This window comes from Balaenoptera borealis, assembly GCF_965194805.1.
Source record: "Balaenoptera borealis genome assembly, chromosome: 8".
In the NCBI taxonomy this organism is placed as follows: Eukaryota; Metazoa; Chordata; class Mammalia; order Artiodactyla; family Balaenopteridae; genus Balaenoptera; species Balaenoptera borealis.
The window spans coordinates 104661312-104685457 of record NC_138865.1 but is presented as its reverse complement, the minus strand read 5'-3'; the positions used below and the strand labels follow the sequence as shown (position 1 = coordinate 104685457).

The following is a 24146-nucleotide window of genomic DNA, read 5'->3' as shown; positions in this document are numbered from 1 at the left end:
CCAACACAGCACCTGACACACAGCAAGTGCCTTACTTACTGTCTAACCACTGGCTACTCCAGGTGTAGCTCAAGAACAAGCAGCATGACCTGGAGGGTGACTAAAGATGCAGCCCCTTAGGCCCCACCCCAGACCTACAGAATCAGAATAAGTATTTTAACAACAGCCCCAGAGGACTTGCCTGTGCGCTCTAGTTTGAGAAGCAATAATCTACCCCACGTCTTAAAAGATTGAGCTTTGCGCCACTTGGGCAGATAGATGGACCAGATGTCAGGAAAATCAATGGATAGCATGGCTCTATGTTCATTTTTAGGCACTGGAGAAATACATACAGGCTGGCAGAGAGATATTTCAACTGGAAAATCCAAGTGTGGGGAATTTCCTGGCAGTCCAGCGTTTAAGACTCAGTGCTTTCCTTGCTGGGGGCGCAGGTTCGATCCCTGTTCGGGGAACTGAGATCTCACAAGCCACGCGGAGTGGCCAAAGAAAAAAGAAGGAAATCCAAGTGTGTTTAAGGGAAGGTTAAGATGCAAGTCTGAGCGACCTGCAAGCAGTGGCTGTGTGCAGAGCAGGATCTTACGAAAGAGTGGAGAGGAGCCAGGGCCTTGCTGATTTGTGCTGGCAAGCCTGGAGCAGGCATGCGGGTAGTTTTATCTCGGACTGAGCCGCTGGGAGGGTAAGCCTGCTCAGCCATGGGGCTCACGGAGTCTATTAATTCTGAACTGCTCAGAGCCTTCCAGCACAAAGACAAAGATGTATGAGAGGATGTGTGGGGCTGTGTGCACGCGCGTGTGTATGTGAGAAGGGGCAGGCAGAGGCGGGGAGGAAGAGAAACTGAGACAGGAAATCTCTCTCAATTATTTTCTGTCAATCATAATATGAAACATCATCGCCTTCCCACCCAAGGCTTTTTCCAGGGATCATGGCATAACAGCAGGAAAAGAGGGTGGAAAAAATATATATATATGGTTTTAATAAATTGGGTTTGATTGGGCCTACTGCAGAGGAATTGCTTATGATCGAGATGTCTCAGGATGGGGAGGTGGCAGCCTGGAGGCCAGCTGGAGTTAGCCTGACATGGATTGCAATCTTCACTCTGTCTCGCACTGGCTGTGTCATCTTGGGAAAGTGACTTTGCATCTCTGGCGTGCTCTAAAATAAACAGCTACGACAGATAGCGCCAATGATTCTCTGTCTTTCTATGAAGCTTTAACATTGAGGTAAATGGGGAATGGGAGACTGGCAGGACCCCTCAGGTATTTCCAGGGATAATGACAGGATTGCAGACTTAACGTCCAGCCTGGCTCTGTCTGGTTCACCTCATCCCCTCCCAACTCTCCCCTTTTCACAGGGCGACAGCACAGAGCCTGAGTCCTGTTCCACTGCTTCTCTTAAAAGGTGAAATAGCTTGAGGCTGACATCATCCTGAAATACTATAACATGCTATGGATTTATAGCCTTCTGTATTCCTGGTCCCGAGCCAGTGTCTGAAATTCACAGTATTATCAGGAGTATTTTTCTCTAATTTTAGAAGCCTGCTGTTCAACCCTTCTAAAACTCTGATCATGACCCTTTTGGTTGATTTTCCAAGAGGACAGAATTTCAGCACTGAGAAGGGTCCTTGGAGACCCTCTACGTCTAACCTATTCCTTTAAAAACTGAAGAAATTGAGACCTGGAGAAGGAAAGGGTCTTGCCTAAGGCCATCCTGTTAAGTCACAGCTAAGAACAACCATGTATTTTGGCCCTGGACCAGCAAGATTCCCATACACCATGTTAGGCATGTGACATAAGCTAATCAGCTTCAGCTTGCCTAAGCTGCACACTCTCTTTTGCCCCGCCCCTGTCTGTCTAGGTCTGCCTGTCTATCTGTCTACCCAGCCATCACCTATCTCAGGGTTTCTCAACAACAGCACTACTGGTATCTGGGGCTGGATAACTCTCTACTGTGGGTATTGGAGGAGATATAGCGGCATCGCTGGCCTCTACCCACTAGATGCCAGTAGCATTCCCCCATTTGTAACATCCAAAATTTTCTCTAGACATTGTCAAATGTCTCCTAGGGCATAAAAATCCACCCAGTCAGAACCGCTAGATATTTATTTTTGTTTCTATCTATTTACACAACCACGCATATGTGTGTGTGCACACACACAGACACACAAACTGGTTTCGCTCTCTTAAAAACAACTAGGAAAAGATAGTGGTCTGGAGGGAACTAAGTCTAGAGTTTGACTCAACACAACTTTATTGTTTGAAGTTGCAGAGTCCCTTATCTCCAAGATATTGTGGATTTAGAGCAGCTACTGGACTCTGGCTGTATCACCAGGAGACCAGACAGGCCCGAGGAAAGATCCAGCACCATCACTCTGCTGAGCCCTAACATTCTCAGATGAAGGTACTCACTGAGTCATCACTATTCACTGGTGTAAATAATAGGAACATTCTAACAAGGGGAAAATAGCCAAATAAATTGCAGTGCTCTCACTCAATGGAACATTATATGGCTATTAAAAAATATCTTGTCTTTAGAGAACTGGACATAACCTAGAGAGATGCTTTCCTCTTGTGATGTTAAATGAAAAAAAGTTGGGTGGGAAGTAATTTTGAAGACTGTTGCAACATGGGAAAATGTAGATAGCATAATATTAAGTGAAAAAAAGAATATTAAGTGAAAAAGAACACATGCATGTATGCTATGATTTCAAATATGCACAAGTTGAAAAATGCATGTCTACCTATAGACGTGTATTGGAAGAGAGCATGGAAAAATTAAAATTAAAGAACAACGTTTGCTTACAGGGCCTGGTTCAGAAACCACTGTCATTTCTGACTTTTGGTGACTGGTTTGTGTAAACGTATGTCTTATTTATGGATTTGCATAATTTGAATGTAAGAAGAGTTCCTGGTGGTGTTGGTGGGTGGAAAATGGAGGAACAGGGAGTTCTTACGAACTCTCTCTTGCCGCTTTGGCATCTTTCAAGTCAACCCATCACTGGCTGGGCCAGCACAATGTGGTTACTAGGTAGAGAAGATATTTGCATGAACTAAGAGGCAGGGGGTATAAGGAGAAAGCAACAGATGAAGAGAGTTGGAAATTTAAATTCCAGTTGTGGTTCTGCCGCTGATTTGTTTGTGACCTTGGATAAGTCCCACTCCCTCTCTAGATCTTAAGTTTCTCCATTGGTAGAACAGGATTAATAACATTGTGATATTTCTCAAAGCATCACTTGATGGGTGAAAGATGAGGAATGCTAAAGAGTTTTGAAAAATTAAAAAGTGATAAGTAAGTAGGTTGTTCACCATCATCACTGCCATGGTCCCCATCATCACCATCCTCACTACTAAACGTATTCCTGTACTAATCCAATTTCTTCCTGAAGAAGTTTCTAATTCTCACCTAAATGCATTAGGGCCTCCTTGTCCCACGGCCAAGTTGCTACTCCTGCCAATTCCTCCTCCGAGGAGTTTGCAAAGAAGATATTGAGGTGTGTTGATCCATCCAGTCTAAGAATGTTCTTCAGCTCGTTAACATCCAAGTATGCTCTGTAAGAGAAAAAGAACCTTGGCTGTCATCACCATCCAAAAAAGGTAGTATTCAAATAACAGGTACTCCCAAATTAATTGAGTCATGATGTGCCAGGCACTTGGCTAAGCATTTTATAAACATCGCCTCACTGACTGCCTCCAATAATCTTCTATGGTAAGTGAGATAATCCCATTTTACAGGTAAAAAAATTAAGTCCTTGTGAGTTTAAGAAACTTGAAGATTGCTCAGCTTATAAACAATAGCAGAGTTCAGTTTAAAACCTAGATTTATCTAAAGTCTGCATCTGTGCCCCTAAGGACTCTGCTGTATGGACTGATGATAGGGCAACATAACATGGATATAGATTGAGAACAGACCATGGAAGAGATAACATGTACTCTAGCCTTGGCGTCTTCCCTACTTCATTCATTCACTATGGACCTCGGACCATGTATTTGGCAAATACGAAGCTGTACCAGGAGGCCTACTTTGCATCTCTATTCAAATCTTGCAAGGAGGTGTTATTACTCTGTTCTCAAGATAAGCAACATGTGGTCCAAAGTGATTAAACAGGTTGCCCAAAGTTGCAGAACTGGGTTTCAAGGCCAATTCTGTCTAGCTTGGAAACTTATGCTCTTTACGCTGGGGCATTATCTGCCTCCCATAGATGATTCTGCATTCTGTAAGCCTCTATTTCTTTGTCCATAAAATAGGCTAAGGGATACGGTATTTGGGGTAGCTGCCATTGTAGATATTTAGAATACAGACTGACATGTTTGGAAAGTAAATTAATTCCCCACGCTACGATCATCAGCTCTTTAATACACCGAACAAACATATGCTGGAGAGAGAAAGAAATGGCCTTTGGAAAGAGACTGGCATATCCTAGGTGCACAATAAATAAGAACGCTTCCCTTGCGGAGTATGATTCTCCCATCAGAATAGGAATGATAAAGCTTTGGGTCAGTCACAGGCATATTATTCTTATTATTTAACCTCTTTATTGGAGTATAATTGCTTTACAATGGTGTGTTAGTTTCTGCTTTATAACAAAGTGAATCAGCTATACGTATACGTATATCCCCATGTCTCCCACCTCTTGCGTCTCCCTCCCACCCTCCCTATCCCATCCCTCTAGGTGGTCACAAAGCACCGAGCTGGTCTCCCTGTGCTATGTGGCTGCTTCCCACTAGCTATCTATTTTACATTTGGTAGTGTGTATATGTCCATGCCACTCTCTCACTTTGTCCCAGCTTACACTTCCCCCTCCCCGTGTCCTCAAGTCCATTCTCTACGTCTGCGTCTTTATTCCTGTCCTGCCCCTAGGTTCTTCAGAACCATTTTTTTCTTTTTTCTTTTTTTAGATTCCATATATATGTGTTAGCACATGGTATCTGTTTTTCTGTTTCTGACTTACTTCACTCTGTATGACAGACTCTAGGTCCATCCACCTCACTACAAAGAACTCAGTTTCGCTTCTTTTTTATGGCTGAGTAATATTCCATTGTATATATGTGCCACATCTTCTTTATCCATTCATCTGTCAATGGACACTTAGGTTGCTTCCATGTCCTGGCTATTGTTAAATAGAGTTGCAGTGAACACTGTGGTATATGACTCTTTTTGAATTATGGTTTTCTCAGGGTATATGCCCAGTAGTGGGATTACTGGGTCGTATGGTAGTTCTATTTTTAGTTTTTTAAGGAACCTCCATACTGTTCTCCATAGTGGCTGTGTCAATTTACATTCCCACCAACAGTGCAAGACGGTCTACACCCTCTCCAGCATTTATTGTTTGTAGATTTTTTGATGATGGCCATTCTGACTGGTGTGAGGTGATACCTCACTGTAGTTTTGATTTGCATTTCTCTAATGATTAGTGATGTTGAGCATCCTTTCATGTGTTTGTTGGCAATCTGTATATCTTCTTTGGAGAAATGTCTATTTAGGTCTTCTGCTCATTTTTGGATTGGGTTGTTTGTTTTTTTAATATTGAGCTGCATGAGCTGCTTGTACATTTTGGAGATTAATCCTTTGTCAGTTGCTTCATTTGCAAATATTTTCTCCCATTCTGAGGGTTGTCTTTTCATCTTGTTTATGTTTTCCTTTGCTGTGCAAAAGCTTTTAAGTTTCATTAGGTCCCATTTGTTCATTTTTGTTTTTATTTCCATTTCTCTAGGAGGTGGGTCAAAAAGGATCTTGCTGTGATTTATGTCATAGAGTGTTCTGCCTATGTTTTCCTCTAAGAGTTTTATAGTGTCTGGCCTTATATTTAGGTGTTTAATCCATTTGGAGTTTATTTTTGTGTATGGTGTTAGGGAGTGTTCTAATTTCATTCTTTTACACGTAGCTGTCCAGTTTTCCCAGCACCACTTATTGAAGAGGCTGCCTTTTCTCCATCGTATATTCTTGGAGGCATATTATTTAATGGATCGTTTTCTAAATAGAGAGAGGGATCTTGCTCACCCTCATGCTTCTTTCAGCCCCATTTTATGTCTGCCATCTTCTATCTTAGGGATCCTTGTGAACAGCTGGTAAGCATTTCTTGAGTAAAGTTGGAAATGCATCAATGAATAAAAACATACATAAATAAGCAAGCAGGCAGCCTGATGTAGTAGGTGAGATAAAGTCTCTGAATAATGATATTTAACGTTTGTTGGGCCCTTTCATGTGGTCTGACTTTACATGGATTATCATCTTAATCTTCTCAATAACAGCGAGGCTGGTGGTATTATTATCCCCATTTTCCAGAGGAGGAAAAAGAGGCTTACAGAGTCTTCGTACCTCGCTCAGGTCACACAGCTAGTTGGAAGAGTTTCCCTTTCTCCCAGTGTGGTTTCTCACGGGGGTTTGGTGCAGAGCCTGGCCAGTAGAACACTGATGACGCTGCCCTTCTCTTTCCCTCCTGGAATCACAGAAGGGGATCCCACATGCGAAAGGGTAAAGTCAGAGATCCCCAGCAGGGCCTGCAAGACCCTGTTCCCCCCTTTAGCTTCTTCTCTCTCTGTTCCCTCTCTTGAATTTCCCACTGTGTGTTGTCAGCACCCCCCGCCAGCCCCCCAAGATGCAGTGCCTTTATCCTCAGTGCCTTTACTCATGCTGTTTCCTCTGTCAGGGACTTTGCTCCCATTTTATCCCCTGATGAACAAATCCGAAGTCCATTCTGGTACCACTCCTCCAGGAAGACTTCCCTGAGTCCCATCTCACCTCCACCCCCTTTACCATCTCTGTACTCATCTACCTCCTATGAGTACTCGTTCTCACACCATTCCAAATACTCTACCTGTCTGTATCTACCACTGTTTGTGGCTCCCAGGGGGCAGGGAATGTGCCTAATTCATCTCTGTTTACCCAGTTCTCTGCACAGGGCTTGACACTGGGCAAGCGCTCAGGAGACGTTGATGGAGCTGAATTTACATTGGGAAAGAGAGAATCTAAAATATTTAGGTCCCAGTCTCAGCTTCAGCACTTCCTTCCTATGAGGCCTCAGTTTCCTTATCAATATACTGGAATTAATAACGGCTGCCTGGTGCTTCCCAGGGCATTTCTATGGGTCGCAAACCTACACCTCTACTCCGACGGGAACAGGATATGTCTGAGACCTACAGCGCCCTCCTGGCCACCCATGTGATCAAGAGCCCATGATAGTCAGGTGACCATAACTTTTGCAGCTTTTCCAAAAAAGGTGAGCATGAGTTGGAGACACAAGCAAGGCCTAGAAAGGGCACATCTGTGTGTAGGTTGAGCTGACTAGTAATTCCAAGGACAGCCACAGAAGCTGAAATACTGATCCGAAATTTTGCTGCTATACCTCCTCTCCCCAGAGATCCCAACTTCAGCTTCTTAGACTAGAAGCCTCATAACGAGTTTGAATGAGTTTTCTGATCCGAGTAGGGATGAGGAATGACAAAGACAGCATGCAGTAAGCTCCTGCTGTGTGCCAGCCCCTGTGCTAGCTACACCTGTTGTCCCATCCCTTTGCAGTATTTGAAGTCACGTAGCAGAGTGAGTAAGATGGCTCACTCTCAAGCCAGAGTCCTGGGTTTGAATCCAGCTCTTCCACTGGATGTTTGGGTCACCTTGGGCTATTGACTTAACTTCCTGCACCCCAGTTTCTTTATACACAAAACGAGGATGATAATAGTATCTACCTCCTAGAGTTGTTCTGAGGATTTAGGATGTTAATAAAGAAAGTGTAAAGGGCTTAGAATAATACCTGGCACGTAGAAACCCTCGGGAAATGTTTAGCAATTCCTATTATTTATCCCCATCTTGCAGATGAAGGAACAGGGGTTCAGAGATCACATAAATACAGACAAGGCCAAGTCCAAATCTAGATGTGTCCAATTCTTCCCTCAACCTCACCCTCAAGTCCAAGCTCACTCAGGGCCACTGTGAAAGGAAACAATGCGTGGGAGGAGAATGAAAACACAGAGAAGCCAAGATTTTCCTGGATCGGCCCTTTCCACATTATTTATTATTTTCTAATTGATTTGTCCATTTCCATCAAGCGTTCTCTCAGGCAGAGAACACAAATGCTATTAGAGAAAGTCACCTCTTCGCCCCTTTGCTCCAGGCTGAGAAAGCTTCAGGAGAGGAAGAGAGGGGTGGGGCAGGGGCAGGGAGATGTTTTAATTGGTTGTTTATTCTCATGTAATTGCAGAAACTAATCTTTTCAGGGGGTGGTATTCATCCTGGCCCAGGGCAGAGATGTGGGATATTGAGGCCTCTCCCTTGCTTGTATGTGGGTGTTTTTTTTTTTTTTTTTCCTTCACACTTTGAGAAGCCCCCATTTCCCAAAAGAGGGGCCACTCAGGCCCCTGACCCCACTGGCCCCTCTCCTCTCCGGCTCTTTTTTAGGGGGGGACCCACACAAAGGAAAACGGCTCTGTGGCCAAAAGATTTCCTTCTGCTGGCTGAGGCCTTCCCACCAGTTCAGAGCCAAGCTGGGTGTCTCCCAAAAGTATCAGGGGAAATTCCTAGGGACACGAATCCATGTATTTACCTTCCTCCCCCATCTCTTTAAGGTTTGTTTATTCCCTCTGTTGATGGATGGAGGAGAAAGCAGAGAAGGTCAAAGTGAGAAGGATCATTAGATTTTAGGGAGATGGGTTGATAAGAGGAGGAAAAGGGTTTGCTCAGGGCCACTTGCTTTCCATTTTGCCACTGTGGGGAGGTTGGCCCTCTGTGTATACTATAAATTGGTGAAATTTCTTTAAAAAAAAAAAACAAAACTATCCCCCCCCACCCCAAATCAATCCAAATCCAAAACTCTGTGTCTTTATTAATTTATGCGCAGGTACTGCTCAGTTGGACAGACAGACAGACCTAGATCCATGGGCAAGTTGCCCTGCCTCTCTGAGTCTCAGCAAGCTCATGGGGATACCAGAGGGATGAAATGAGCACCAGCCTGGCACAAAGTCCCCTCCATATTCTGGTCTCCTATTTCCTCCTACTGGGAAGAAACCTAAACTGACAGTCTGCCTTCCGGGTGGCTCTCCCCGTCTCGGCTTTCAGTGTCTCATCCCTACCACCCAATCTTCTTCTCCCTCCCACAAAGTCCAACTCAAGTTACTACGGTTTCCTCATCCCGAGAACCTCTGGTTTTCCCCAATCATGCCCATTCATGAAGCATGTCCATCAGTTTCTCTTCTCTGCCTTATGAGCGCTCTTCCTGAATCTCAGCCTTATAAAATCTTACCCTCCCTGCTAAGCTCAGCTTACATGTAATGTATACCATGTGTCCACTCGTGACCACCCTCCCCTGTAAAATGGGGCGATGATGTCCACCCTTCAGGGGTGTCAGGAGGACTAGAGGCAGTGCAGAAAAAGTTCCTCGCACAGTGTCTGGCACATTTGAAGACACTCATTGACTAGCCTAGGCTATTTTTTTATTTTTTTATTTTTTAGCCTAGGCTATTTTGATTGCATTATTATTATATTAATTACAATGAAAATTATTAGCAACACCAAAATCATCAATACCACCTCTAGCTGAAGATGACTTCTCCCTCCCCAGAGTCCCCTACTTTGGATTCTAGTACCTATCACCCTGCTCTGTGTTATCGTCACTGTCTTCTCCATCAGGCTGCGGTAAGCTTCAAGCAGGTAGAAGTCAAGTCTTTATCAGCTCTGTGTCTCCCCAAAACTTTCCTTCAAGAGATAGAGCTGGGGTTTCCCTGGTGGCGCAGTGGTTGAGAATCTGCCTGCCAATGCAGGGGACACGGGTCTGAGCCCTGGTCTGGGAAGATCCCACATGCCGCGGAGCAACTGGGCCCGTGAGCCACAACTACTGAGCCTGTGCGTCTGGAGCCTGTGCTCCACAACAAGAGAGGCCGCGATAGTGAGAGGCCCGCGCACCGCGATGAAGAGTGGCCCCCGCTCGCCGCAACTAGAGAAAGCCCTCGCACAGAAACGAAGACCCAACACAGCCAAAAATAAATAAAAATAAATAAATTAATTAAAATTAAAAAAAGAAAAAAGAGATAGAGCTACCTCTGGTTGACAGCTTTTGAGCACCTATCTCTCCTGTAAATTGCATAACTTCAAAACAGGATGAGGAAGCCCAGGACTCAAGCAAGTGAAGCAACTTCCCCAAGGTATCAAATAAGGGGTGTAGACCTCTCTTCACTAGCCTGTATGTGACAGCACCTTTGCACCAACTAATAAAGTTACCTCTCCCTTCGGGGGGTGGGGGTGGGACATAGCTCCTTGCAAGCGGGCACAGCTTGGAGAGTTAGGCATGGCAAGGATTGTAGTATCCACCCTCCTCCTCAGCTGGACACGCTGTGCAGAACCTACATTGCCTGGATTTCTGGCCCATTCCCATGATGCTCAGCTGCCTAGTCTGCAGCTCAGAGTTCCCGTCTATTCAGTGAGCTTGTGAACTACCCGTGTTTTCTAAATCACAGTCTATAGAAGGCTAAATCCACAAGAAGCAGAGGCATATTTAAAGGAAAAGGGTTTCCAGGTCAGATGGCTTTGGACACGCTCTGTTAAACAAGGTTAAATACATATATTTTTTAATTGCAAGAATTTTCAGAGCCTTTAATATACGAAATGGGAATAAGACAGAGAGCGTATGAAGTATTCCCAAACATATTTGATCGTAATCCTTTCCCCCCGTCCCACCTCTGCCTTTGCCAAAAATCAAATAACAGCATAACCAATAGAGTTTGGGAAACGTTGGGCTAAGTTGGAAAGTCCCTCCTCACTTAGATCCTCTCCCCAACTGCCTGTCAAGAGAGGTGTCTTGGTGTCTCTTTTCTTCCTGCACAGCTCCTGTACCTGGCTCCTCCTGCGAAGGTTGTGGGTCCCCTGGAATGTCAGTTTCAGGGGGGGCCCAGCCAAGGTGCCCAGACTTTACCCCTATGCCAAAACTGCATTTCAAAGCCATGAGAGCAGTTCTGGAGGGAGATCAAAGCTCTCCCAACTCAACTGTCATTAGAATATTTTCTTTATGCATCTCACTCGCTGGTGAGTGCCAGCAACATATTTCCTAAATGCACTGGCCTGAGATGGTACAACTGTAATAATCTCAATGAGAGGGCTGTCAGGGCCTGTTTTATTGAATGAGAAGCAAAAGGGAACTACATTCAAAATGCAGAACAACAACAACAATCCCTCAAATGGAATCATGAAAGGCTTAAGTTTTTCCAATTCTAGAAGCATAATATACTGGCTCTTCCATTTTAAAGATGGTTGGTCAGAGGTACGGATTCCAGTGAGCCCAGATCAAGACTGACCAGCACCTATTTCTATTCCCACTCAGAGCAAACTGACTCCCCACTGCAGAAGTGATAGCTGAGATCTTTGAGCGGTGCCCTGTCAAAGTCCTGCTCCCTGGGCCCTTGATAGGTACAGGTGGGTTACAGGGATAGTGTCAGCCATGTGCTGATACCCTCAATTTGAGGAGGGTCTGTCTGAGCTGCTCCTAGCTGAGAACAGGCCATTTCCAAGCTAGAGGCTGGGGACAACTCTTTCAAGTTAAGGGAAAGGGCAGCAGAGTGCTACAGAAAAAGCCACATTTTTTTTTTAAGGGAAATTTATTTAAATATGACAGTGTAACATTTAAATAGAATACCTTGGACCCTTATTTTCCTTGTAGCCCATGTAGAGAACAGTCTTACACAGTAAGACTCTCTGTCACTTTCATAATTAAATGTTCTTGGATAGAATTCTAGATAGAAAGGTTCTGGACTTAAGTCTATTCTTCAATCAATGATATGAAAGTGGGGCATACGTATGTCAAAGTTTGTTATGCATATTTTTTTTTCTTTTTTATTTATTGATTGATTGCTTGACTGCTATGTTGGGTCTTCGTTTCTGTGCTAGGGCTTTCTCTAGTTGCGGCAAGCGGGGGCCACTCTTCATCGCGGTGCGCAGGCCTCTCACTATCGTGGGCTCTCTTGTTGAGGAGCACAGGCTCCAGATGCGCAGGCTCAGTAGTTGTGGCTCACGGGTCTAGTTGCTCCGCGGCATGTGGGATCTTCCCAGACCAGGGCTTGAACCCGTGCCCCCTGCATTGGCAGGCAGATTCTCAACCACTGCGCCACCAGGGAAGCCCTGTTACGCATATTTTTGTATTTACTATTTTCTTCTGGAATTACACACCAAGACCTATCTGACTGTCGTCATCCTTGGCCTTACTTTTCTTTTGGAAAAAAAGCCACATCTTAATAGACAGGCAGACTAGGGTTCAAATCCTCCCTCTTCTACCAAGTGGCCCTGTGACCTTGGAGAAGGGACTCAATCTCTCTGAACCTCAATTTCCTCATCTGTAAATGGGGATGATAAAATTCAACCTAGAAAGTGGAATATAAAAATCCAAGGAAGTAATACACAAGAAAGTCCCTAAAAGAGTGCCCAACTCATGAAAAGGCCCCAAGATGCACAATTCTATTTAGCTTGCTCATGGAGCTAGAGGAAAGTGATCTTAGGTCCCAATGCTCACGGTGTCTCCCTCCCATCAGTGAACCCTGGTTCCCATCACTGGACCAGTGCGTTTATCTTCCTCATAGGCAGTTGCCCTGTTTCTACAACTCATAGAGAAAGTCCTGTAACACTGCCTAGTTCCAAATTCTGATTGCAGTCTGTCATTCCTAAGGAGGATCTCAGTTCCATGAACCACTCCTCCACTTCCAGAACACACCAGACCATTTGAAAGTGATTATCAAATATAAAGATCAAAGCCACTCAAAGCAAGTCATTAAAGCAAGATAAACCTCAGAATGTTTATTGCATCCATATCCTTGTTCCAAATAACAAGATTTCTCCAAACTGTGACCAGTTCTAAAACCTGGATTTTGTACTTTTATCCCAAGGGCCCTAATGATCTGGACTTTATTCTCCTGCTTAGTTTCATTGTCAGAAATGCCTAACGCTGCCTCTCTTGTAAGAAGAGGCACAGGAAAAAAAAAATTGCTTGGAGAGTTTACTAAATTCTCGGAATCCTGAATGATTGGTTTCAAAAATAACAGCTTTTATATGGAAGCTTGACATGCAATCTCAGAAAAATGTAACAGTACCAATGAAGGATCAACTGAAAAATTGACCATTCTTTCATTATTTTACTGAATAAGTCATTCTTTCATTACCTTTCCTCTACCCTCCCTCCCTGCCTGCCTGCCCGCTTTCATTCTTTCCTTTTTAACTTCCTTTCTCCTTGCATATTATTTATTTAGTCTTTTCCTCTTTCATTCTCCAATACTTACTGAGATTATATCATATACCATACTTTAAGCTAGAAACTGGGCATAAAATATGAATGAGAAACACTTTTCACTATCAAAGAGTTAGCAGTTTTATGAAGGAAGCAAGACAAATTATCAGATGATCACAACACAATCTGATAATACTAATAAAACCTGCCATTTGGGGGAGTTTACTATACACTGGCACTGTTGAAGTCCTTTTTTATATTATCTCTTTGAAGCTTTACAAAAACCTTATGTGTTAAGTATGAGTATCCTCAACTTGCAGGGGAAGAAACCAGGGCTCAGTGGGGTGACACCACTTTTCCAAGGTCCTCCCTCTCACTCACAGATGTCAAATTCAGGATATGGTCCCCAGTCTGTTGACTCCCAGAGACTATAACTATTAGTCTCTTACCTTCTCTTATGATATGCGTTACAACAGAGGGAGTGCTGAATGTGACGGAAGCACAGAGGAACGACACCTATCCAGGTGAAGGGGGATAAGATATCATCGAGGTTTTCACAGGAAGAATAAACCCTGGACCAAGTGTAGGAAACAGGGAAAATGGCAAAAGCTCCAGAAAGCCAAGAGGCCTGAAAATGCATAAGAAGAGTGAGACACTACAAGTCTTCTGCTGTGGTTTCAAAGTTGGGAGCATGGGAGCAACTTCACAAGATGAGGCCGGAGGGGTCAGCGATGGCCATATCAGGAAGGACCTTGTATACCAGGTTATGGAGGATGGGCAACATCCTGAAAGCTTTAAGTAGACCCTGGCAGATTGTTATGGAAGAGAATAAAATGATCTGGTTCATTTTTTCCAAAGAGCTTTCTGGAGGAATGTGGATGATGGACTAGAAGAGGGATAAAAGTAAAGGCATTGACAGTGGCTTGCAGAAAAGGGGGTGGATATGAGAATATCTGAGAAGGAGAGGCATTTACGCACGAGGAACAATTTGACGTTCAGTGGGGGCGGGAGTGAGAGGAGGTGAAAGGATGGGTCTGGCTTCTGATGAGGTCTACTGGAATGTCTCTCCTTCATGATTCTCAGACTCTATACATCAACTCCACTCTCCCCACCCCTACCACTGCTGCCCTAAACTCTAGGCCCATCAGCTCTGTCACTCTGGGGCTGTGCCCTCTGCCATGTCACGTGGAAGGTCAAGGTCAACCCTTAGGAAAATCACTGGCCTGAAGCTCTCTGCACAATAGGCTCATAAAGGAGATGGGGGTGGGGATCGAGAACCCTGAGGATTTGGACAGGAGGAGAGAAAGGTGCTGATTCAGAGAGGGAGCGTGGGCTAATGATGGAGAGGTCCTCAGATCTTTGGATCATCTTAAAAAATTGAGGTGAAAGTAGCAATTTCTAATTTTGACAAATAAGTAAAGCATTCAAAAGGTGAAACCCTCATATATGTGGACCCTCACGTAATAAAATAAAGGGTACTGGAGTAGGACTCTAAAGGAAAGAATAAAATAATCTCAGAGTAAAGGACACCAATTTAAAATGAATACTTTTCACTAGGAACTACTCAGCTCCTATTTTTTCATTTGTCTTTTGAAAATGGCTTTTAGGGACTTCTGGGGCAGAAGGCAAAGTGTCAGAAAACCTGGTTCCTGGAAAGCTCAGCTCCACTCACTTGGTTAACATGACCCATCCTTCCGGACCCAGCTAGAAGCGACTCTGACCCCTAATGAGTCAAGTACCCATCCTCTCTTCCCTCAGCACCTTGGACTTCTCCACAGCAGCACTTATCCAACTAGCTACTTATTTACCTGCAGGAAATACCAGGAGGGCAGAATCACACCTATCTTGTGAAATGCTCATGGTTGTACCCCCAGCACCTAGCACTGTGGCTGCACAAGGTAGACATGCCTGTGCACACGTGTGTGCGCACGCACACACACACACACACACACGCACGCACGAATGAACAGTCACTCTCCTAACATCTTTTCCTGGGGACTCTACAATCTCTGCTTTGACAGCCCCAGGGACTCCAAGTTTACTTGTTTTCAGAGAAGCCATTAAACTTGAAGAATCCCCTGATAAGTAAGGAAGACCAACAGTCGAAGTGTGATGGTGTGTTCAAAAGTATCAGGACAGTAACGTGATAACTGCATGTCGAATTATTGCTTTCACAACAGAAGCATGCAGTTCCAGGGCCCTCAGCTATTTCTTTCCACCTCCTGGCTTTCTTCTTGGAAGATCAAAACCACAATTGATAAATAATACAACTGACCACACTAAGAAGAATATACACGGCTTGCTGACAGCCCTGTGGTTGGTCTTACACTTGATGTGCAGTTAAATAAAGACAAATCACCTCTATGTTGTAAGTTGTAGTAGCCACAGAGTTCTAGGTACAGGCATATCTCAGTAGACTGTGTAGTTTCGCTCTAAGTTTTAGCCATGTAAAACTTAAGTGATGTGAAGATTGACCCAACAATTTTATATTTGGGGAGGATAGAGCAAGAATTACAACATTATCATCAATACGAGTCAATATGGCAACTTCTGGATTTCAGTCTGGGCCCATACAAATCACCTAGCCTTCAGCAAATCACAGAGGTAGCTAAAGTGAGAACTATACAGTTGTTATAAGAGATGTAGCTCTCTCTGGATGATCTCGAACAAGTCTAGTGACTGCCACAAATTTGGGTCTCTTGAGGGGTTAAAAAAGAGACAGCTCTCAAAGGGTCATGTGACAGTCAGAGGTCACATATGGGGAAATAACGCTGGACAGTATGACACTGTATGTCAGGATGTCGAAAGTAGAATTAAATTCAAATTGATTTTTGGAAAGAGGATGCCGCATTCAGGGCTTGAGGGAAAAGAAAATAGCAGACATGCAGACTGCCCAAGGTGGGGCTCTTTCCTTAGGCTACTGCTAGGACTTGAGTGACAGGAGTAGGATTTTTTTTCAACTTGTCACAGAGTAAAATTGTTCCTTCAGTGTTACTGCATACAGGTCGTACTCAATTAGATACAGGGGCTGGCAAACACTTTGAAGGCAGGGACCGTCTTATTGCCCTAATATGCCTCCAGTGTCAACGCATTTGTACCTTTTTCAACATTAAGCCCCCGCCTTTTTTTACTCTAGCTCCAGTCCCACAAGCCTGGTACCAGGATTATAATGTCTGAGCAGGAACAGACCTCAGAACTCTTCTATCCCAATTCTCCCATTTTACAGATGCAGAATTTGAAGTCATAGAAGTGACTTACTCCATGCTGGCTACGAAGTTACTGGAAGGATCTAGTCACTTCCTTCCTTGTGCCGTGCCAAGCCACAGGCAAACTCCCTCATGTCGCTTTTCCACCCTCTGTACGATTCTGAGATACTCCAGGCTTTGGTGGAGTGGAAGTCACCATTGCCCTCGGTGGCTGTAAACATAGTTCAGCAGTGAGAAGCCAAGCTCAAGGCTGAGAGCTGTGGCTGGCTGGCTGAGCTCAAAAAAGGCTGGAATCACAAACATCAGAAGCTCGAAACAGAGACACTAATCCCCTCACTCTCCACCCTCCACCACCAGACCAACAAAACGACCTAGAACCTGGAAAAGAGAGAGAAAGAGAAGCAGAGAGGGAAGGAGAAAGAAAATGCCCCTCCATAAAAACAGGTAAACGGGAGCCTGTTCAAGGTCTGCAGACAAACCCGTGGGCAACACGCACGGCTGTCCACACAGTGGTTTTGTGTCCGCAGAAAGTGAGAGCGGAGGTGTGAGGGGTGCCCTCTTAGGAGGTGGAAAATCGGCCAGCGGTGAGTGTGAAGGTACCAGCCGGGCTGAAATCAATTTAGGGAAATGCGTTTCACGAAAACAAAAGGTACCGGTGTCTGTTCAACCCACCCTCACACCCGCAACCGCTTTGCTTCCTAACCTGGGAGGGCGTCTGACCGAGCGCTGAGGCTGTCATGAGCGGTCAGCGTCACCAGTGGATGCGGAAAGGAAAATGAGGGTGCTGACCGAGCCAAACCCAGAGTGGAAAAAAACCCGGCTGCCTCCCTCTGAGGCCCTCGAAAGGGCACCACGCGCTCCATCCCTCTGTCCAGGGAACTGGGGGTGGAAACACACCTCTAGGAAAGGCATGAGAGAGGGAGCAGCTCCAATCCTGGCATGTTGGGGGCCTCCCTGAGGTGTCCTGGAGAAAAGGTTCCAACTTTCACATGTAAACTCTGAGATGGGTGTGCTATGGCCAGGGTCCCAGGCGCTAGTGGAAAGCGAGCCCCATCCTGCACTGCCCAGAGGGTCCTGAGCACGCCGTGGGCACCCGCCTGGCTTGCAGCTCCCTCCCTAGGACGTGTGCGTGTAAACTACTCAATGGGATCCTGGGACCCCGGACGTGGACGCGCCTTTGCTTTTTGTTGGAAATGCATACGCTTCATGTGGCCTGCTGCTTATCTCTTCGGAAAATGAATACATTAGCATTTAGCATTTAGCATGGCTTTGGGAGGAAAGAAAATCTTTTAAAAATGGAACCTACAGGAGCCAAAATCAAAGGGCCCTTGGTAATACAGAGTGATTAGGTCATATCCAACTCCCACTCCGGCCTGGAGGTTCTAACGAGGGGGCTCAGGATCTGAGAGGGGCTGGGAGTTTGGGGATGTGCATGTCAGAGGTCAGAAGATTTCCCAGAGACAGAAAATCCCCAAATAACCATTGTTATTTCAGTGTTCACTAAACGCCAGGTGCTGTCCTAAAGGGCTGACTGGGTGTAATTTCACTGCATCCTCTAAACCACCCAATGTTCCTTTCATTCCCGATTTTACAGAGGAGGCAACTGAGTCTCTGCTAAAGAAAGAGACTCACTCAAGGTCACAGAAATGTTAAGTGGCTTGATTCACATCCACTGTGTCTCTGAAACTTGTATTCTTATTTATTTGCTGGACTGCCTGATCCCCCTTTCTTCCCCGTAGATCACTGTCTTGGGCACCTCCATTAACTACAACTTTAGGGGCCACGAGCAGTTCTTCTTCTGCACTCCAACACCTCTCTCATCTGCTCTCAAAGACCAAAGTCACATGTGCACAAGGGTCACAGATGGAACCTGTGAGTCAAGGTAGACTTTGTTCGGAAGGAAAGCAGGAGGGAAACCCAGACCGAATCAAAGAAAACGGGACCATGTGGACCAGGGGGCCTGGATAGGGTGTTTGTGTATCTACACTCAAGCACACATGTGGGTTGGACGTGGTCAGAAAATCTAGTAACTTCAACCAAATCAGCATACCACCCGCTATGACCAATCCCAACACTGCCTGGGATCGTTCCATGCTGCGGAAATGCATCCTCTAACACAGTTAGACATTTGGGGTGTTTTCAAAGTAAACTAGTGTGTAAGCTCAATGAGTCTGATGTAAGTTATGTGGTCTTCATTTAAAAAGACCAATTCTGTGGCCAGTCCTTAAAAAAAAAAGTTAGCATTTTAAGAATGGAAGTAATCTGGGTAAATGCCCTCAGTGTTTGTATTGCAGTTTCAGCCAGACCTTCTTTATCAGCCTGCAGTCTCTGTAAAACCAAGCTGGCAGAGAGGAGCCCACGTGTGCATGCGAGCAGGGAGGGAAATTTCTCCAGCACCTACTATGTGCCAGGCACTGTCCCAGGTGTTTCACACACCACGGCTCCATTTAAATTTCATGACATGACACAGGATAGCTGTTCTCACCCAATTGTTACCGATGAGAAGTCAGCAACTGTTATTGAAAGACAGGCCAAGGTCAGACAAGGAACCAAGACCCAAACTCTGGTCAGTCTCCAACACCCATCATTTCTCCACCACACCAGGCCTGACTCCTGCTATTGCTTTAATGAACGTTAGTCACGTTAAATAAACTCAGATATTCTGATTATAAAATTCCAAGCAATTTCTCTTACATGATTACTGGAAAAGAATGAACAAAGTTACTGAAAAAATAACAATGCCTTCTTTCATCTGTGTGCTGGTTAACTCTTCCCAGAACTCTTTCTGGGATATTTTTTTTATGTGACCCTCAAGGCAACTGTGTGATCCTGGCGGTCAGATATTATTATCATTCCCTTTCAACAGATGTGGAAATGGAGGCTCAGGGAGATTAACAGATTTGCCCAAGACTGCATAGCTAAGAAGCTGCCAAGTCAGGGCTCGAATCTATTTCCCCTGAATTCTTCTTTCATTCTATATCAGTCTGACTGTGGGAGCTCTACAACCTGATGATCGAAAGGGAGCATCTACCTGCATGAAGTCCCAAGCAGACCCGCCTCTTTCTTATATCTTCCCCACAGCTTCCCACCTCAATTCCTCTGCTCTCACCTTGCTCTTTTCTATCACTCCAAAGCCTACGAACACTGGAAACTTCTCCGCCAGAAAACCTTTCCTAATCTCTCCAAACCACGGTGAACCTGCCTTTTCTCAGAGCTCACGTAAGCCTTATCATCTGTGTGGTTCATTTGGAATTGAATCATCTGCTCTCTTGCCATCTCTTGAATGACCGTAACAAAATGTAATTAAACCACAGCATACAAATACCTCTAGGACACAGATTATATCTTGGATCCTTAGGGCATTTATCACAGTACCTTGGATATCGAAGTGCCTTAACAAAATATGGATGATGAGTAAGAACATGACCATCCTAAATAGATTTTTTCAAGTTATCCTAAAGGGCCGATCAAGTTGCCGGCTAAGACATCAAGGCAATGTAGTGGATTGAAATGCCCTGGGAGTAGGAGATGAGACCCCGGGGCCCCACTCTCTCTGTGAGGCGTGGGTCAGTGCTGCGCCTTTCGGGAGCTCACTCTCCGCCATCTACAGCAAGATGGGCTGGACCACGCCACTGCTCCTTTCAGTGGAGAGTCCTGGATTCCACGCAACTGTGCCAGATTTGGAGGGACCAGGGGAGAAGGAAGTATATGTTCCATGAGATCATTCCAGAAAAGAAGTGAGAGACCCCAACAGAGTTTCTCATTAGAAGGCAAATCATCTAATGGCTTCTGATAAGGGGCAGGGGAAGAGACTGAGAACTACCGAGGCCAGCAGAGGGGTCAAGGAGGCTGCCTCTAGGCGTATTCCAGCCCTTTCCGAAGATTCCAGCAATGCCAACTTGGGTCCAAAAAAAAAAAAAAAAAAAAATTAGCATGGCCCCAGGGGAATGCCCTTGCTACATTAAAAATAATAATAAGGAGAAGACAAAGAAAAGGTTTCCCTGTGAGCCATCAGGGTGTAAGGGAAGTCTCTTTTTTTCTGTCTGTCCTACTCCATATGAACAGATGTTCAAGGACAAAGGTGAAGTTCACTTAACGGTGCCAGAGCTTGTGGTTTGGAGGGGTCCATGCAGGAACTTGGTGGGTGTTTTGCAACACCTTCCCACAGTGGGGTGTGTACAGCCCAAAGTGTCAGCTGCCTCTGGATTTCCTGAAACTGGGGATTTCTATTAATATCCAGGTTTTCCTCTTCATTTATAAAAAGATGTGTGAAGTACACGCTCACTTGTCTGTAGACATTTCTAATGGCTGCAGATGAAGTTCTGCCTACCTGGCTCCTCTCCACTACTGTAGAGAATGGCCAAGATTCATTGGAATGTCTTTTTCTAACTGTCCAGTCTGATAAAAAGACCTGTACTCCGCCCCCAGACAGCTCCTCTTGGCTGAGACTGGGGGTCCTTCTTTCACACCAGTGACAGCAGTGGTGTGTTTATTCATCTGTCTTATCCACTAGATGGTGAGCTCCCATAGAGCAGGGACTGGGCTGGCACAAAAGGAACATTCAACCAATATTTACAGAGAAAAGAAAAGAAGAAAAAAAGGAAGAAAGGAAGGAGGGAGGGAAGGAAGAAAATAAGGAAATGAAGGAAGGGAGAGAGGCTGGCTAGAGTTTTCCATGAGATAAATTGAACCCTTCTCTGCTTATGGTCTGGTCCCAGCCACACTGAATGACTCCTTATTCTCCAAGCCCCTCCTCATCCCATTCCGCCCCCTCCTCCTTGCTTAGGCTGCACCCTCTGCATGGACTGGCTTTCTCTGTGTTCTGGTCGTGTTCTGTTCGCTCATCCACATCCATTCCCTGACCCCTCTCCTCCCTGCTCTGTGCCCTTGGGAGGCTGGCCTCCTGGTGTTTCATCGACAGATGCCTCTGCCTCATGACTTCCAGTTTGGTTCCCCAATGGGAAGCAGTGGCAGGAGACTGGAAGGTGTAAGAGAATGATCATGTAAAATCTACGTCTCTGGCTCTCTTCTGGCCCGGGGGCTGAAGCTTGCCTCTTCTTCTCTGCTGAGAGCCCCAGCTGCTGCCAGGACACCCTCACCATTCAGCCACTCTCTTTGGGTTCCATAACTACTTCCTCCTCTTGCCCCTACAGGCCAAGGATGGAAATGGGTCCCCACTGTACTTGACCCTTGCCTTGCTGGTTGTCCTGAACCCTGCCTGCACTGTTGTAAATAGCCTCTCCTTCCAAACAGCCCCTCCTTCAACTCTCCTGAATTATTCCGTTTGAATGTGCCATCTGTTTCCTGCTAGGACCCTGACTGGTGCAGACTGTGTCTCTCTCTCTCTCTCTCTCTCTGTTTCTCTCGGTGCTGTCTGTTCCCAGATGACTACTCAAATCATGCCTCCTCCAGCAGATTTGCCTTGTTTTCCCTAGTCAGCATACACCTCTGCTTTCTAGGTCTCCTGACCCACTGTGTGTCTCTAAAACCACAGATCAGAGTTTCTCATGTTTGAATATGAGTCCCCCATGAACGTGGAAGCCTCTCATTGGTGAGAAACATGCCCCACTCATTGCAACATACCCGGTGAACAGGAGAGAGGCCCGCAGGGCTATATATACCCAATAAATGCCTTTTAGAGAGGATAGAAACAGTCACCATTTGATTCCCTAAAATGACTTGGAATAAGACAGCAGCAAAAAGTTGGGCTGTGCAGTGGTCAACCTTAAGACCATCAAGGCCACCTTCTCCACCTTTGCTGTAATCCTGGCTACAACCTCACTGTGCATGCCTCAGGTGGAGGGAAAATCACTCACCTGCAGAGAAGCACTCCCCAGGCAGGACCATTCTGATAGGGGATGACATTAGCTGCTACTCAGCTGCCTCCTGTAATTGCATCACTTTGGTCCCAGCCATGGCTTAGAAACCATATAGTATGATTCTGTTCCCTTTTCCATAGGACAGGCCTTTGGATACTTGAAGTACCTGTGTTATGGCCCTATGGCCATGGCCTTGAGAGAATTTTCTCATCCAAGCCAAACATCTTCAAGTAGTTATACAGTACAGCTCCTGGGCCCCCCGCAGCCCCAGTCCCCTTCTTTGTACACATCCTCACTTGGCTGTCCTTAATAAGGAGAACTCATGGCCAGTGTAGCTCTAATAGTTCTGCAGTGGCTCATGAAAACCCAAGGCCCTTATCCGATTCTCTTCCAAACTCACTCACTCAGCACTTCATAATCCCAAATGCTCAGGGATATTAGGGAAGAAGAGAGCAAGGACAGAACATGAGGGGGGCAGGTATCTGGGAATGGCAAGAATGTCAGGGTAGTTCTGAGAAGCTGTGCCACGGCAGACGACCAGGACTTAGAAATCTAGAACATCCTTACAGGACTTAGAAATCTAGAGCATCCTTACAGGACTTAGAAATCTAGCGCATCCTTAGCCCCAGTTTGACCACTAATGAACCATGTGAGCTTTGGCCTCAGCTTCCCTCTATGGGGGAAAAGGGATTTGGACCCACTGATCTCTGAGGATGTTTCTAGGTCTGACATTGGACACCATCTCGATGTCTTCTGCAGCCTTCTGCTAGGACTGGGTGCTCCCCTGTAACACATGAACTCCTGCGAACGTGGACTACGGGGCCCAAGGACTAGGAGATAAAGAATGAGCTCAAACGTGTTAGAAGAAATGGGAATTCTCTGATGGCGCCTGCCAATCTGCCCAGCTGCATTACTGGTGGATCTTATTTTACTCAAGGGAACCGTTACATAAATTTTCAGAATGGTGAATTTTAATCAGTGCTACTCAAAGTAAGCAGTGCACAAACTGCTTCTTACTAGTCTATGTCACAATAAGTACAGAAGTGGAGAGAAGGCATTTAGGAACTTTTGGAGAACTCTGCTTCATCATACTTGGGGTGAAGAATTCATGTTACAGCAATTCATTTTTTCTGTATATTACAAAAGTATTGGTCTGCAACGTATAGGAAACAAAACTGGTTCTTCACCATAGATTGAGAAGTAGTAACTGAACTATTGTCTTTATTGTCTTTACCCATTGAGGGGGGCGGGCAACGCAGGAGCACATCCTGGGTAAAAGATAAGTTCAGCTCTTCATTAAAAATCACCTAGACAATGTCAATCTCATTTTCTATTACAGGTGTCTTCCTTCCTTCCTCCCTCCCTCCCTTCTTCCCTGCCTTTCTTCCTTCCTTCCTTCCTCCCTCCTTCCCTCCCTCTTTTTTTTTTTGAAGTCACAAAGCAAGTATTTCTCCACAAACTTCCACAGGTTTCTCTCTGCACACGGGAGAGCTGATTCAGCCAGAACGCTGTCACCCCAGCTCCATCAGGAGATGACACATTCCCGGTGGGGCTCACCCAGGACACATGACTTTCCAGCCAGCAAACAAACAGGCCCTGGCGTGAGTGGTCACAGCGCTGGCACATGGCTGCTCACGGACATTCTAGGCTTGTGGTCCCGTGACTTAGAAACGAGGAGGCCACTGGTGCCTGCCAGCTCTGTCTGCTGATTGTGAGCTATCTGGGACCTGGGGTCCCGCGGCCCCTGCACCCAAGCACAGAGTGCCCGCCACAAAGGCCAGCTGCCCTTGGTCCTGACTCAGTCATACTCAGCAGTTTTCTCCCAAGGCTTTAGGAAAGCCACCCTGCCCGTCAGCCCTGTCCTTTGACTCTGCCTCTTACTGTTCCTTGGACTTAAAAATACCACCCCCACCCTTCAGTGGGAGCTTTGGA

General features: G+C 45.5%; 1 protein-coding gene and 1 long non-coding RNA gene across 5 annotated transcripts in view; one reads left to right on the top strand and one right to left on the bottom strand.

The window, feature by feature from the left end:
- PAPPA (pappalysin 1) overlaps positions 1-24146 on the bottom strand; it is a 269392-nt gene that overhangs the window by 209776 nt on the left and 35470 nt on the right. For all 4 annotated transcript variants that reach the window (XM_082402204.1, XM_082402206.1, XM_082402207.1 and 1 more), the window contains exon 3: positions 3400-3545. In XM_082402204.1, coding sequence (XP_082258330.1) covers positions 3400-3545 — 146 coding nt within the window. The remainder of the gene's footprint in view (positions 1-3399; positions 3546-24146) is intronic.
- LOC309633446 lies at positions 3557-12355 on the top strand. The gene is made up of 3 exons (XR_014247529.1): positions 3557-9410; positions 9444-11780; positions 12092-12355. It is a non-coding gene; the product is annotated as an uncharacterized lncRNA (long non-coding RNA).